Source organism: Oncorhynchus mykiss, chromosome 20 (assembly GCF_057628025.1).
Source record: "Oncorhynchus mykiss isolate SJ-2025 chromosome 20, ASM5762802v1, whole genome shotgun sequence".
Taxonomy (NCBI): Eukaryota; Metazoa; Chordata; class Actinopteri; order Salmoniformes; family Salmonidae; genus Oncorhynchus; species Oncorhynchus mykiss.
The window spans coordinates 8,379,531-8,395,525 of NC_143041.1; the positions used below are offsets into that span (position 1 = coordinate 8,379,531).

Sequence of the window (15,995 nt, forward strand, 5' to 3'; positions counted from 1 at the left end):
CAGAACTGAAAAAGCGTGTGCCAGCAAGGAGGCCTACAAACCTGACTCAGTTACACCAGCTCTGTCAGGAGGAATGGGCCACAATTCACCCAACTTATTGTGTGAAGGTTGTGGAAGGCTACCTGAAACGTTTGACTGAAGTTAAACAATTTTAAAGATAATGCTAACAAATACTAATTGAGTGTATGTAAACTTCTGACCCACTGGGAATGTGGTGAACGAAATAAAAGCTGAAATAAATCCTTCTCTCAACTATTTTTCTGACATTTCACATTGTTAAAATAAAGTGGTGATCCTAACTGACCTAAGACAGGGAATTTTTACTATGATTAAATATCAGGAATTGTGAAAAACGTAGTTTTAAATGTATTTAGCTAAGGTATATGTAAACCTCCGACTTCAACTGTAGCTTTCACCTGGTCAGTCTGTTCTGACTTCAACTGTAGTATGATGAGACAAACATGTGTTTACAAACCACAATACAGTACAACATTTTGTATTTATTAATAAACATACACTACCGTTCAAAAGTTTGGGGTCACTTAGACGTTTCCTTGTTTTTGAAAGAAAAGCAATTTTTTGTCAGTTTCACATAACATCAAATTGATCAGAAATACAGTGTAGACATTGTTAATGTTGTAAATGACTATTGTAGCTGGAAATGGCTGATTTGTAATGGAATATCTACATAGGCGTACAGAGGCCCATTATCAGCAACTATCACTCCTGTGTTCCAATGGCACGTTGTCAAATCAAATCAAATTTTATTTGGCACATACACATGGTTAGCAGATGTTAATGTGTAGCGAAATGCTTGTGCTTCTAGTTCCGACTATGCAGTAAGAACCAACGAGTAATCTAACCTAACAATTTCATAACAGCTACCTTATACACACAAGTGTAAAGGGATAAAGAATATGTACATAAGATATATGAATGAGTGATGATACAGAACGGCATAGGCAAGATGCAGTAGATGGTATCGAGTATAGTATATGAATATGAGATGAGCAATGTCGGGTATGTAAACATAAAAGTTGCATTGTTTAAAGTGGCTAGTGATACATTTTTTACATAAAATGTCCATTATTAAAGTGGCTGTAGTTGAGTCAGTATGTTGGCAGCAGCCACTCAATGTTAGTGGTGGCTGTTTAACAGTCTGATGACCTTGAGATTGAAGCTGTTTTTCAGTCTCTCGGTCCCTGCTTTGATGCACCTGTACTGACCTCGCCTTCTGGATGATAGCGGGGTGAACAGGCAGTGGCTCGGGTGGTTGTTGCCATTGATGATCTTTATGGCCTTCCTGTGACATCGGGTGGTGTAGGTATCCTGGAGGGCAGGTAGTTTGCCCCCCGGTGATGCGTTGTGCAGACCTCACTACCCTCTGGAGAGCCTTACGCTTGTGGGTGGAGCAGTTGCCGTACCAGGCGGTGATACAGCCCGACAGGATGCTCTCGATTGTGCATCTGTAGAAGTTTGTGAGTGCTTTTGGTGACAAGCCAAATTTCTTCAGCCTCCGGAGGTTGAAGAGGCGCTGCTGCGCCTTCTTCACCACGCTATCTGTGTGGGTGGACCAATTCAGTTTGTCCGTGATGTGTACGCCGAGGAACTTAAAACTTTCTACCCTCTCCACTACTGTCCTGTCGATGTGGATAGGGGGGTGCTCTCTCTGCTGTTTCCTGAAGTCCACGATCATCTCCTTTGTTTTGTTGATGTTGAGTATGAGGTTATTTTCCTGACACCACACTCCGAGGGCCCTCACCTCATCCCTGTAGGCCGTCTCGTCTTTGTTGGTAATCAAGCCTACCACTGTAGTGTCGTCTGCAAACTTGATGATTGAATTGGAGGCGTGCATGGCCACGCAGTCGTGGGTGAACAGGGAGTAGAGGAGAGGGCTCAGAACGCAATGTTGTGGAGCCCCAGTGTTGAGGATCAGCGGGGTGGAGATGTTGTTAGCTACCCTCACCACCTGGGGGCGGCCCGTCAGGAAGTCCAGTACCCAGTTGCACAGGGCGGGGTCGAGACCCAGGGTCTCAAGTTGATGACGAGTTTGGAGGGTACTATGGTGTTAAATGCTGAGCTGTAGTCGATGAACAGCATTCTCACAAAGGTCTTCCTCTTGTCCAGATGGGATAGGGCCGTGTGCAGTGTGGTTGCGATTGCGTCGTCTGTGGACCTATTGGGGCAGTAAGCAAATTAGAGTGGGTCTAGGGTGTCAGGTAGGGTGGAGGTGATATGGTCCTTGACTAGTCTCTCAAAGCACTTCATGATGACGGAAGTGAGTGCTACGGGGCGGTAGTCTTTTAGCTCAGTTACCTTAGCTTTCTTGGGAACAGGAACAATGGGGGCCCTCTTGAAGCATGTGGGAACAGCAGACTGGGATAAGGATTGATTGAATATGTCCGTAAACACACCAGCCAGCTGGTCTGCGCATGCTCTGGGGATGCAGCTGGGGATGCCGTCTGGCCTGCAGCCTTGCGAGGGTTAACACGTTTAAATGTTTTACTCAAGTCGGCTGCAGTGAAGGAGAGTCCGCAGGTTTTGTTAGCGGGCCGTGTCAGTGGCACTGTACTGTCCTCAACGCGAGCAAAGAAGTTGTTTAGTCTGTCTGGGAGCAAGACATCGAGGTCCGCGACGGGGCTGGTTTTCTTTTTGTAATCCGTGATTGACTGTAGACCCTGCCACATACCTCTTGTGTCTGAGCCGTTCAATTGCGACTCTACATTGTCTCTATACTGACATTTAGCTTGTTTGATGGCCTTGTGGAGAGAATAGCTACACATGCGTCGCGGAAGTTAGAATAACAATGATCCAGGGTTTTACCAGCCATGGTAGCACAATCAATATGCTGATAGAATTTAGGTAGTCTTGTTTTCAGATTAGCCTTGTTAAAATCCCCAGCTACAATGAATGCAGCCTCAGGATATGTGGTTTCCAGTTTACATGGAGTTACATGGGGGGGGGGGGGGGGGGGGGTTCGATTACAGGCTCAAAATGGCCAGAAATAAAGACCTTTCTTCTGAAACTTGTCAGTCTATTCTTATCCTGAGAAATTAAGACTATTCCATGCGAGAAATATGGCCCTTGTACTGACTGAGTTTGACACCTTGCTTTAGACCATACATTGTTAAAACAAAACCCCAAAATGATTTACTGTAACACTAGGTGTGTTCATTTCTTACACTGAGAAAGTGTAACAACGTTAGCACTAAGCAAAGAGAGTCCAGTCTACTCTAAATCAAGTGTTATTTTTGGCACTGTGGGTGTTGTGTACTACTCTATAGTAGAGCTATGGAAACAAACACCACAATCAAGTTCATTTGAACACTTTAAGAGTAAAATGGGGAACTCTGCAACAGAGTTAAATCTTTAACACATTCAAAAGTGTTATTTATCACCAGCATAGTGGGACTCCTATGTTCGCTGAAAATAGTGTATATTTTACACTTTCAGAGTTAAATGACAAATAAATGGCATGTAACACCATGCAACGTTTTTACGGTAGCCAACTGCTACACAGTATCCGATTTCTGATGTCCTATGTATGTTCTGTATACGGATAATGAAATTGTAAGACTGACATATTTCTCAACATGCTCACAACCTGCCAATGGATACAAATGATTAGATCAATTGTGCATGTCAAGTTTAAATCATATACTAAACTCAGCAAAAAAAAGAAACGTCCTCTCACTGTCAACTGCGTTTATTTTCAGCAAGCTTGACACGTGGAAATATTTGTATGAACATAACAAGATTCAACAAATGAGACATAAACTGAACCAGTTCCACAGACATGTGACTAACAGAAATGGAATAATGTGTCCCTGAACAAGGGGGGGGGATCAAAATCAAAAGTAACAGTGGCCACCAGCTGCATTAAGTACTGCAGTGCATCTCCTTCTCATGGACTACACCAGATTTGCCTGTTCTTACTATGAGATGTTACCCCACTCTTCCACTAAGGCAGCTGCAAGTTCCCAGACATTTCTGGGGGGAATGGCCCTAGCCCTCACCCTCCGATCCAACAGGTCCCAGACTTGCTCATTGGGATTGAGATCCGGGCTCTTCGCTGACCATGGCAGAACACTGACATTCCTGTCTTGCAGGAAATCACGCACAGAACGAGCATTATGGCTGGTGGCATTGTCATGCTGGAGGGTCATGTCAGGATGAGCCTGCAGGAAGGGTACCACATGAGGGAGGAGGATGTCTTCCCTGTAACGCACAGCGTTGAGATTGCCTGCAATGACAACAAGCTCAGTCCGATGATGCTGTGACACTGCCCCAGTCCATGACGGACCCTCCATCTCCAAATCGATCCCGCTCCAGAGTACAGGCCTCGGTGTAACGCTCATTCCTTCAACGATAAACGCGAATCCGACCATCACCCCTGGTGAGACCAAACCGTGACTCCTCAGAGAAGAGCATTTTTTGCCAGTCCTGTCTGGTCCAGTGACGGTGGGTTTGTGCCCATAGGCGACGTTGTTGCCGGTGATGTCTGGTGAGGACCTGCCTTACAACAGGCCTATAAGTCCTCAGTCCAGCCTCTCTCAGCCTATTGCGGACAGTCTGAGCGCTGATGGAGGGATTGTGCGTTCCTGGTGTAACTCTGGCAGTTGTTGCCATCCTGTACCTGTCCCGCAGGTGTGATGTTTGGATGTACCGATCCTGTGCAAGTGTTGTTACACGTGGTCTGCCACTGTGAGGACAATCAGCTGTCCGTCCTGTCTCCCTGTAGCGCTGTCTTAGGCGTCTCACAGTACGGACATGGCAATATATTGCCCTGGCCACATCTGCAGTCCTCATGCCTCCTTGCAGCATGCCTAAGGCACATTCACGCAGATGAGCAGGGACCCTGGGCATCTTTCTTTTGGTGTTTTTCAGTCAGTAGAAAGGTCTCTTTGGTGTCCTAAGTTTGCCTACCGTCTGTAAGCTGTTGGTGTCTTAATGACCGTTCCACAGGTGCATGTTCATTAATTGTTTATGGTTCATTGAACAAGCAAGTGTTTAAACCCTTTACAATGATCTGTGAAGTTATTTGGATTTTTACGAATTATCTTTGAAAGACAGGGTCCTGAAGAAGGGACGTTTCTTTTTTTGCTGAGTTTATATGGTGACCCTCTATTAGTCTTTCTAACCAGCACTTTAAAACAATTACAGTTTTGTATATTTTGGTATCTGACTAAATGGTGAGCCTATCATTATCTGTTGTATTTGTGATATAACTAAATGTTCTCATGGTATTTTAAGAGAAAAGTAGATTTTGGATGAAAGACGTGAAAGATGTGTGAAACCCCAAAGAATACACAATCAAAGGTTCTAAACATAAGATAGTGGGCATTACAAGTGTTATCAGTTTAGAGTTTTGAAAATATACCACTTACATCGGGAAATGTGGCAAAGTTATTGAAAAAATCCATAACTGAAAGCACTTCAGTAACAATGCGATGATTCACCTCTTTCTTATCGCTCTCCCTCCAGAATAGATTTCATTATCTTAATTATCTTATCCATTGTTCTTTTTATTGTCATACAGAAAGTGACTACTAGTTTCAAAATGTTCACAGTAATAATGTGAATAAGCAGCAACAGTAATGAGTTTTGTCCTGACCTGTCTCTCAGTCCTTTCTGATTCAGCTGGGACTGTATCATGGCCTTTGTGTTCATCCATTGTACACAGATAACAGATAAACTGCTGATCGTTGCGGCAGTAAATATCAAGCAGTTTGTCATGACAAGAGCAGATATTCTCTCAGATCTTCTATTTCACCTTTATTTAACCAGGTAGGCCAGTTGAGAACAAGTTCTCATTCACAACTGCGACCTGGCCAAGATAAAGCAAAGCAGTGCGACACAAACAACAACAGAGTTACACATGGAATTAACAAACTTACAGTCAACAACACAATAGAAAAAAAAAACGATATACAGTGTGTGCTAATGAGGTAAGATTAGGGAAGTAAGGCAATAAATAAGCCGTAGTGGCGAAGTAATTACAATTTAACAATTAAACACTGGAGTGATAGATCTGTAGAAGATTAATGTGCAAGTAGAGATACTGGGATGCAAAGGAACAAAAAAATGTATCTATGAGCTGCACTGACAGCTGATGCTTAATGTTAGTGAGGGAGATATGAGTCTCCAGCTTCAGTGATTTTTGTTGTGTGGAAGCTTGGACCAGCTTGTGCTTCAGAAAGGCAAGAGTTTCATAGTGATGCTGGATGTGAGTATCACAGAAAGAGGCCAGACACACCAGACAGGACTTGAAAGCATTGAGTTTTATCCCACTACAGGTGTCACATGCCACATCTCAGGTCCAGCGTAATAACGAGCAAGAGGAGCAGCCTGGAGTCCTGTCTTCTTCAGATTCTCCACCAATTCAGCCATTTGTGTTTCTGTTTAGAACAGGCCTAGGGATGAAGGTCTGTCTGCACTGGTTGCAGCTGTATTTGTGTTATGGATCCCCATTAGCTGCTGCCAAGGCAGCTCTTACACTTCCTGGAGTCCGGAAGAATTAGGTTATACAATAAAAAGGTTATACAATAAAAAAAATGTTACAATACATTCATACGTGTGTGTGTGTGTGTGTGTGTGTGTGTGTGTGTGTGTGTGTGTGTGTGTGTGTGTGTGTGTGTGTGTGTGTGTGTGTGTGTGTGAGTGTGTGAGTGCGTGTGTGTGTGTATGCATGTGTCTGTGCCTACGTTTGTGTTACTTCACAATCCCCGCTGTTCCATAAGGTGTATTTTCACCTGCTTTTTAAATCTGATTCTACTGCTTGCATCAGTTACCTGTGGAATAGAGTTCTATGTAGTCATGGCTCTATGTAGTACTGTGCGCCTCCTATAGTCTGTTCCGGACTTGGGGATTGTGAAGAGACCTCTGGTGGAATGTCTTGTGGGGTATGCATGGGTGTCTGAGCTGTGCTAATAGTATAAACAACCAGCTTGGTACCTTCAGCTTGTTGTTCACCTCGTACGAAAACAAGTAGTAATGAAGTCAATCTCTCTTCTACTTTGAGCCATGAGAGATTGACATGCATGTCATTAATGTTAACTCTCCGTGTACTTTTAAGGGCCAGCCGTGCTGCCCTGTTCTGAGCCAACTGCAATTTTCCCAAGTCCCTCTTTGTGGCACCTGACCACACTACTAAACAGTAGTCCAGGTGCAACAAAACTAGGGCCTGTAGGACCTGCCTTGTTGATAGTGTTGTTAAGAAGGCAGAGCAGCGCTTTATTATGGACAGACTTCTCCCCATCTTAGCTACTGTTGTATCAATATGTTTTGACCATGACAGTTTACAATCCAGGGTTACTCCAAGCAGTTTAATCACCTCAACTTTCTAAATTTCCACATTTTTCATTACGAGATGTAGTTGAGGTTTAGGGTTATGATCGTCCTGGTCAAAGCAGTCGTTAATTTGTGTCCACAAGGAAAAGCCACATGATCCATCAGCAGATCTGACAACTAATGGGATCCACAGATGTTGCCATGTTGGAGCTGACACTAACAGACTGAGCTGCAGAGTATAAGAGATCACTATTGTTTCTCTAGAAGTATTGATGTTTCTAAGAGGGAAAATGTACTGGTTGAGTATGTTTACTCTGTACCTGTACAAGGTGTGGTGTTAGACCAAGACCAGGAGGAGAGTGGCTGTGATTGGACAACTGATGGATGTGATAGGGGAAGAGTGGAGTGTTTGGACTGGAGTCATGCCTCCGTTAATCAGAATCAGAAAAATTTAAGAATGCAGAAGAACCAGACTTGAACTTTATCTTGACAGAAAGCAATCAAATTGGTCTGGGAGCAGGGAGATGTGTTTTTTTGCTGAAGTTGAAAACCCACACACATTGCAAAGAATGATAAAATAATTTAGACACTAGTACACTTCAGGACATTTGACACAAAAAACCTGTTACATATACATTTGTATTTATTATACAAAATTGAAAGATATCACGACACTGACATGTGAAGTCATAAAAAATAAGACAAACAATTAAACCATTATACAAGTCATCTTACAGTACATTGCCAGTGCATTAAAAAAAAGCTTTCTTCTTAATAACAATGGGCTCGAATCACCAGTTCATATCCATGCAGTAGTAGTTTTAGTAGCTTTTCAGAATTTTGATCTACAGTATTGAGGAATAGGATGAAGTTACCCCTTGACACTGATCTAAGACCAGTTTTGCAAATCCCCCCTAATGGTTAAGGTTAGGATTGAGTAGTGGTAAGCTGATCCTAGATCTGCTCCTGAGGAAAACTTCTACCCAAAGCCAGTATTGACACCTTGGACAGGCTCAGAGACACATTATTCAACCACAGTTGCTATGCCAACCACTAACGTCATGACAGAGAAGACTGCAGTTCTGTATCTCACCACCAGAGTGGGACATACAGTTATACTGCAGGTCCACAACCACCACAGAAATGCACTGGTTAATTAATTATATATGTTTGCAATATGATACCTCCTAGAGTCAAAGTGAGTTACTATTATCCTTTTATTTTGAATTGTCTGGAATTAAAGAGTTAAATATTCAGGTACATAATAAATAGATATATCCATAATTAATTCCTCCTCCAAAGGTTTTTTTATTTTATTTTTTTAAACGTTACTAGACTTAGTTTGGTTAACACATAAAACAGACCACGATTGTGATCGTCCATTTCCCTTTTCTTTTTTTGAGTCGACAGTTTGTTGCAAAGTCTTGTGTATCACTACAATACGAAATAGTACCAAAAACTTGACACTGCTTGAAACTTTACTCTCTCACACATACAGTGACATGCGAACACACACACACACACTCCCACACACACCCACCCACACGCGCAAATGAACATATACAAAGGACGTTGGGAAAATGAAGACAGATTGTTTAGACCCATGCAGGCACCTCCATCAGAGGCATTACTCAGGCAGCAAGGTTGTACAGCCCCCACTTTTGGCATGCTTGTCTGTTTATCACATTATTCACTTCACAGAGTAGGGTGAAATTGACCCTAAACACTGATCTAAGGTCAGTTTTGTGTTTTTTTCTCCCCGTAATGGTGAAGGTTAGGATTTGAGGTGGGTACGCTGATCCTAGATCTGTAACTAAGGGCAACTTCAACCCAGAGCCACATATTCACAGTACAGGCTGTTTTGAGTGCTGTATCAACTCAAGCAAACAAGACTGAGAGGGATGAGGGTTGTATGAGTGAGAGTAGACACTTTAACTGTCCACGGAGGAGTACTTTCCTCTGTGGAAAACAGACAAATGGAAACTTGACGACGCATATCTTTACACCAGATCAAATCGTTTTCCCACTGTAAAAAAAAAAAGTCCAGTAATTCTCTTTCTCTTCGGGCCAAATCCTAACTTAAGATCAAATATTCCATTGACATGAATGTGTTATTTACACAAACATCAGTTAAATTGCCGTTACGTGGTGTCTCAAGTCAAGATTCGTCCCGAAGAGAAGTAGTGGTCATTATGGTGATGTTTTAGTAGTACCAGACAATGGCCGCCATATTGGCTGTTTCTCCTGGACCAATGAGAGCCCTCAGAACACGGTGCACCTCTTGCCCCTCTTCTTGACGGGTGGGGGACAGAGCACGGCGCGGATGGCCTCGTCAAACACAGTCTTCAACCCTCGCTGGGTCAGGGCAGAGCACTCCAGGTACTTCACAGCACCTGACCACCACACACAAACAACAACACGCTTATTTCACATCTATAAACATAGAACAAAAAAACATCTGACTCTGGGTAAGAAGATAAAGGGCTTAATTGACAATCTCGCACTATCCCAGACTCGGCAATCTGACATCATCTCACACAGTGGGTCACTTCCTGCTTAGAGCAAAACCCTGTGAAAGTAACCGCCCCTTCCGCTGTACTTCCGTATCATGTCCCCTAATCTTTTGAACGGGCTTCACGATTATATCATGACATTTGTGAAAAAACGATAATTTAAAATATATACATCAAATTATATTTATGTTTGTTGATGAATTTACTTCTACCAGATGCCTTTTATTACATTTTTGCCCTGAAGACCATTCAAAAAGCCTACAAAAGTTGTTTTTTTAAACTACAAGGCTACTTCCTGGAAAACCACACGTCACTTGCATAGCGTATTAACAACAGAATCCAAATCTGCCAAGACCACCACCAATGGCTCTTCCCAATGTGGGCATAGATGGGCAGACACCCACACAGACTGACCTATCTCCCGTGCCATGGCCAGACCCTGGGGGTAGGTGATGGGGGACAGCTTCTTGTCCCTCAGCCTTTCGATGGTGTCCTTGTCATCTCTCAGATCCAGCTTGGTGCCCACCAGGATGATTGGGGTGTTGGGGCAGTGGTGTCTCACTTCAGGGTACCACTGAGACAGAGGGTAAAGGTCATTAGATCAAAAGTCAAAGATGGAGAACAAGGCTGGGTGGAACAGAGCTATTGAAATAAAACCTCTAATCTAGTCTGTAGGGCCATAGATGGATTATAGCTAGAGTAGAGCAGAATAGTATAATAAAATAGAACACAATTAGGCACTGCTGAAATAACCTCACCCATTCTTTAAAAACACAACATCCCAATTAGTGAATCTTCATTTTGAACCAGCTACAGTCCTGAATATAGAGAGAGAGAGTTTGGCCATTGTGGTTTCAACCCAAAAGCATTACAATGCTCTTAGATGACATCACACACCTTTCTGTTTGTCAAACTCTCTCTCTCTATATTCAGGACTGTAGCTACAGAACATGAACCAGGGAGAGCTATAGATGTGCTTCTTTAGGTCAGGCTCGGCAGGTCCCTTGTTCCTGTGTCTGTGAGCAGGAAGGTTCAGTACTGACCTTAGCTCGGACGTTCTCAAAGGAGGCCGGGCTGACCAAGGAGAAGCATATCAAGAACACATCCTGGGGAGAACCATAGAGAGACAGACCTTAGGGTGAAACCACTGAGATCAACCAACCACGGAATCACCTGACTCCACATGGGACAGACTGGAAGAAAAGCTCTGCTGCGGAATGGTAGATTGCAAATCAATCCTTCACAGAAATGTAATGGGTTGTGTGTGTGTGTGTGTGTGTGTGTGTGTGTGTGTGTGTGTGTGTGTGTGTGTGTGTGTGTGTGTTTTACCGTCTGTGGATAGGACAGTGGTCTGAGTCTGTCGTAGTCTTCCTGTCCTGCTGTATCCCATAGACCCAGATTCACTGGTTTCCCATCTACCATCACATTGGCAGAGTAGTTGTCAAAGCTAGTGAGACAGATAGGGAGATAGGGAGAATATCTTTATCTCTATGTAAAGTATACTCGTCAGAAACACAAACACTACATAGAGGAAAGCAGACTTACATTCACTCACTCACTCACTCACTCACTCACTCACTCACTCACATCTATGTGTGTGTGTGTGTGTGTGTGTGTACTCACACAGTGGGTATGTACTCTCCGGGGAAGGCATTGGTGGTGTAGCTGATCAGCAGACAGGTCTTACCCACGGCCCTGAGAGAGAGATTTTTGGTTCTTACTCACTGCTATAGAAAAACACAAGTCCAATAACGAGACAAAAAAAATGCTGCTGAGGTAGGTAGGCTGATACTCAGCGTGTGTGTGTGGTTCTGCCCTTCTCTCTCTTTCAGTTTAAGTGTCACACAGACACTGGCCTACATTCACTTTGCCTGGGGGACATACTACCACCCTCACGCCCTACTGCCCCCATCCCTGTTATCGACAAACACACAGTACAGGAAGGGTTGGTGACAGTGATGTGTGTGTGTGTGTCTATGATTATGTGTATCCTGCATGTCAAAATGATATGAACAGATTGATGGTGGCATGGCAGGGTAGGGGATGAATGGTGTGTGTTAGAATGTGTGTGTGTGTGTGAATAGGAAGAGAGGGGAAGAGGGAGGGGTAATGAAAAATTGTTTTTTTGTGATCGCAGGCCACTAAAGGTCTCTTGGTTGCTCTGGGAATGACTGATTAGCAGATGCAATTTTAACACATTATGCTAATGCACAGATGTCATTAATTGATTAATGACCCCTAGTCATCAGAAATCCTCCAAAAGGGATGTAGCATTAGTAGGGCACTGTAGATGTCAACATTTAGCCTAGTACAGAAAAACTCAGATATAGGATCAGATCAATTATTTCTATAGTAAAATAATTACATAGGCCTACTCAGCTGTTTTTCATACCAAACCCCCAAATACTGTAAATACATTTATTATGCGTGGTAGTTAATTATGGATCGTGCATGAAGGCAGTCAAAACTATAACTGTATAGATTATTTATATTATCACACATGTCAAAAAAAACGGCTGTAAATTAAGATTCTTATAAAACAACGCCTAGAGATTCCTTAGCCCGCATCGTCACTGATGAAGTCTAATTCCGACGGCCTACGACGCGAGTAGGTGTTTCCCATAGCATCGCTACAGCCTGGGCGTTTTCTCAGCGTAAAAATACAAAAGTGTACATTTTACACATCCCACATCCCGCATGATATTACAAAAATTCCACAAATTAACGGAATTTAATTTGTTTTTTTAAAACCTAGCTGTGCATTTCCAAGTGAATGCTTAGAAAGAAGACTTCCCATATAACAGCGAGCCCCAGCCCCTTTTCCTACACACTGCATCTCCCATCCATGACCGCATCACTGATCACACACACAGAAAGGATGAGAAAAATATCTCTACGTTGAGATTGAGATTCTTACCCGTCGCCGACCACCACGCATTTAATTGCTTGCATTTGCGAAGGAGCAGGCGGTGTCACAAAGCCGAAAGAAGTGTTTTTAAAAATATATATTTCACAATGAAAGCTAGCTGTGATTTGTATGAGAAGCGGGCCAGTCCGCTCAGCTTTTGAGCCGCAGTGAAAGGGGGTCGATGAAGAGTGGCGCCAGAAAACAACGGAAAAGACCGAGCGTATTTAAAGGGCCAGTGACCATCCGAACTGTATTTACTGCTTTCTCTTAGTATTTCTTTGTATCCCCAATTAGCCGCTGCCTTCCTGGGGTCCAAACAAAAGACAACAAATAAAATAAATAATATACATAACACAATACATAATACAAAGCAAAATACAGTACAAAATATATAAACATGTCTGTGTCTCTTTACAGTCCCCTGGTCCCATAATGGTTTTTTGAATCTGGTTTTATTGCTAGCTTGAGTTGGCTGGGGTGGCAGAGAGTTCCATGTAGTCATGGCTCTATTTAATACTGTGCGTTTCCCAGCCTCTGTTCTGGACCTGGAGACTGTGAAGAGACCTCTGGTTACATGTCTTGTGTTGTACCGATGAGTGTCTGAACTGTGTGCCAACTGCTTGAAAAGACAGTTTGGAACTTTTAACCCATCAACAGCTCGCACAAAGACCAGTAGGGAGATATACATGCATACCACTGAAATTCACCCTCCGTGTACATCTAAGTACAATTCGTGCTGCTCTGTTCTGGACCAACTGGAATGTCCTTCTTTGTCGCATAGGACCACACAACTGGGAAGTAGTCCAGGTGAGACAAAACTAGGTTCTGTAGGACCTGTCTGTTTGATTTAGATGTCAAGAAAGCAGAGCAACACCTTATCATGGACAGACCTCTTACCATTTTAGAAAACATTGAGTCTACATTGAGCTCCAAAAGTATTGGGGTGTAAATTCTACAATGACTATGAGGTTAAAGTGTAGAGTGTCAGAATTACTTTGAGGGTATTTACATCCATATTGGGTGAACCATTTACAAATTACAGCACTTTTTGAACATAGTCCCCCCATCTTAGGGGCCCAAAAGTATTGACACATTACCTTTGGTCCCACATTCATAGCACAAATGACTACATCAAGCATGTGACTCTACACATTTGTTGGATGCATTTGCTGTTTGTTTTGGTTGTGTTTCACGTTATTTTGTGCCCAATAGAAATGAATGGTAAATAACGTAGTGTGTTATTTGAGTCCCTTTTACTGTAAACAAGAATACAGGTTTCTAAACACTTCTACATTAATGTGGATGCTACCATGATTACAGATAATCCTGAATGAATCGTGAATAATGATGAGTGAGAAAGTTACAGATGCACAAATATCATACCCCCAAGACATGCTAACCTCTCACCATTACAATGACAGGGGAGGTAGAATTTATATTGGGGGGAGGAGGGTTATGATAATTGTGAGTCTAACCTCCTCACTCATCATTATTCACGACTCATTCGGAATTATCCACATGAACTTTTGACTATTTTCATATACATAAGTGACACTGAGTGTACAAAACATTAGGAACACCTGCTCTTTCCATGACACAGACTGACCAGGTGAAAGCTACAGTTGAAGTCGGAGGTTTACATATACCTTAGCTAAATACATTTAAACTAAGTTTTTCACAATTCCTGACGTTTAATCCTAGTAAAAATTCCCTGTCTTAGGTCAGTTAGGATCACCACTTTATTTTAACATTGTGAAATGTCAGAATAATAGTAGAGAGAATTATTTATTTCAGCTTTAATTTCTTTCGTCACATTTCCAGTGGGTCAGAAGTTTACATACACTCAATTAGTATTTGGTAGCATTGCCTTTAAATTGTTTAACTTGGGTCAAGCGTTTTGGGTAGCCTTCCACAAGCTTCCCACAATAAGTTGGGTGAATATTGGCCCATTCCTCCTGACAGAGCTGGAGTAACTGAGTCAGGTTTGTAGGCCTCCTTGCTCACACACGCTTTTTCAGTTCTGCCCACACATTTTCCATGGGATTGAGGTCAGGGCTTTGTAATGGCCACCCCAATAACTTGACTTTGTTGTCCTTAAGCCATTTTGCCACAACTTTTGAAGTATGCTTGGGGTCATTGTCCATTTGGAAGACCCATTTGCGACCAAGCTTTAACTTCCTGACTGATGTCTTGAGATGTTGCTTCAATATATGTACATACTTTTGCTGCCTCATGATGCCATCTATTTTGTGAAGTGCACCAGTCCCTCCTGCAGCAAAGCACCCCCACAACATGGTGCTGCCACCCCCGTGCTTCACGGTTGGGATGGTGTTGTTCGGCTTGCAAGCCTCCCCCCTTTTCCTCCAAACATAACGATGGTCATTATGGCAAACAGTTCTATTTTTGTTTCTTCAGACCAGAGGACATTTCTCCAAAAATTACAATCTTTGTCCCCATGTGAAGTTGCAAACCGTAGTCTGACTTTTTTATGGCGGTTTTGGAGCAGTGGCTTCTTCTTTGCTGAGCGGCCATTCAGGTTATGTCGATTTAGGACTGTTTTACTGTGGTTATAGATACTTTTGTACCTGTTTCCTCCAGCATCTTCACAAGGTCCTTTGCTGTTGTTCTGGGATTGATTTGCACTTGTCGCACCAAAGTACATTAATCTCTATGTGTCACGACTTCTGCCAAAGTCGATGCCTCTCCTTATTTGGGCGGTGCTCGGCGGTCGACGTCACCGGTCTTCTAGCCATCATTGATCCATTTTTAATTTCCCATTGGTTTTGTCTTGTCTTCCTACACACCTGGTTTCAATCCCATTCATTACCTGTTGTGTATTTTAACCCTCTGTTTCCCCTCATGTCTTTGTCAGAGATTGTTTGTTGTTCAGTATTCGTGTTGTTTGTATTGGTGCGCGACAGGTCCTCGTATCCACTTTGTTTTATTGTATTCATGGTTTTGGAGTTATGTTTTTTTTCCCAAGTTAATAATCAACTCCATTCCACTAAGTTTGATTCTCCTGCGCCTGACTTCACCGCCACCTATACACACGACTGACACTAGGAGACAGAACGCTTCTCCTTCCTGAGCGGTATGACGGCTGCGAGGTCCCATGGTGTTTATACTTGCATACTATTGTATGTACAGATGAACGTGGTACCTTCAGGCGTTTGGAAATTGCTCCCAAGGATGAACCAGGTCTACATTTTCTTTCTGAGGTCTTGGCTGATTTCTTTAGATTTTCCCATGATGTCAAGCAAAGAGGCACTGAGTTTGAAGGTAGG

General features: G+C 42.8%; 1 protein-coding gene across 2 annotated transcripts; it reads right to left on the reverse strand.

Annotated features, from left to right (window-relative positions):
• Positions 1 to 7,915: 7,915 nt before the first annotated feature.
• On the reverse strand, positions 7,916 to 12,919 carry LOC110499218 (Rac family small GTPase 3). 2 transcript variants are annotated; one of them, XM_021576208.3, is made up of 6 exons: positions 12,721 to 12,919; positions 11,427 to 11,498; positions 11,133 to 11,250; positions 10,847 to 10,909; positions 10,218 to 10,377; positions 7,916 to 9,683 (listed from the first exon to the last, which is right to left on the reverse strand). In XM_021576208.3, the coding sequence occupies exons 1-6, from the start codon at positions 12,753 to 12,755 to the stop codon at positions 9,553 to 9,555; spliced, it is 579 nt and encodes a 192-aa protein (XP_021431883.1). In that variant the 5' UTR covers positions 12,756 to 12,919; the 3' UTR covers positions 7,916 to 9,552. The 2 variants fall into 2 exon arrangements, with proteins under 2 accessions (XP_021431883.1, XP_021431884.1); XM_021576209.3 differs by lacking the exon at positions 10,847 to 10,909 and having other exon boundaries at positions 12,721 to 12,914.
• Between the last annotated feature and the right edge of the window lie 3,076 nt (positions 12,920 to 15,995).

Coding starts and splice junctions, on each gene's coding strand:
- LOC110499218 (XM_021576208.3), bottom strand. CDS start 12,755: ATGCAAGCAATTAAATGCGTGGTGGTCGGCGACGG. Junction 10,910..11,132: donor CACTGTCCTATCCACAGACG/GTAAAACACACA, acceptor GGTTCTCCCCAG/GATGTGTTCTTGATATGCTT. Junction 9,684..10,217: donor GGCCATGGCACGGGAGATAG/GTCAGTCTGTGT, acceptor TGTGGTGGTCAG/GTGCTGTGAAGTACCTGGAG.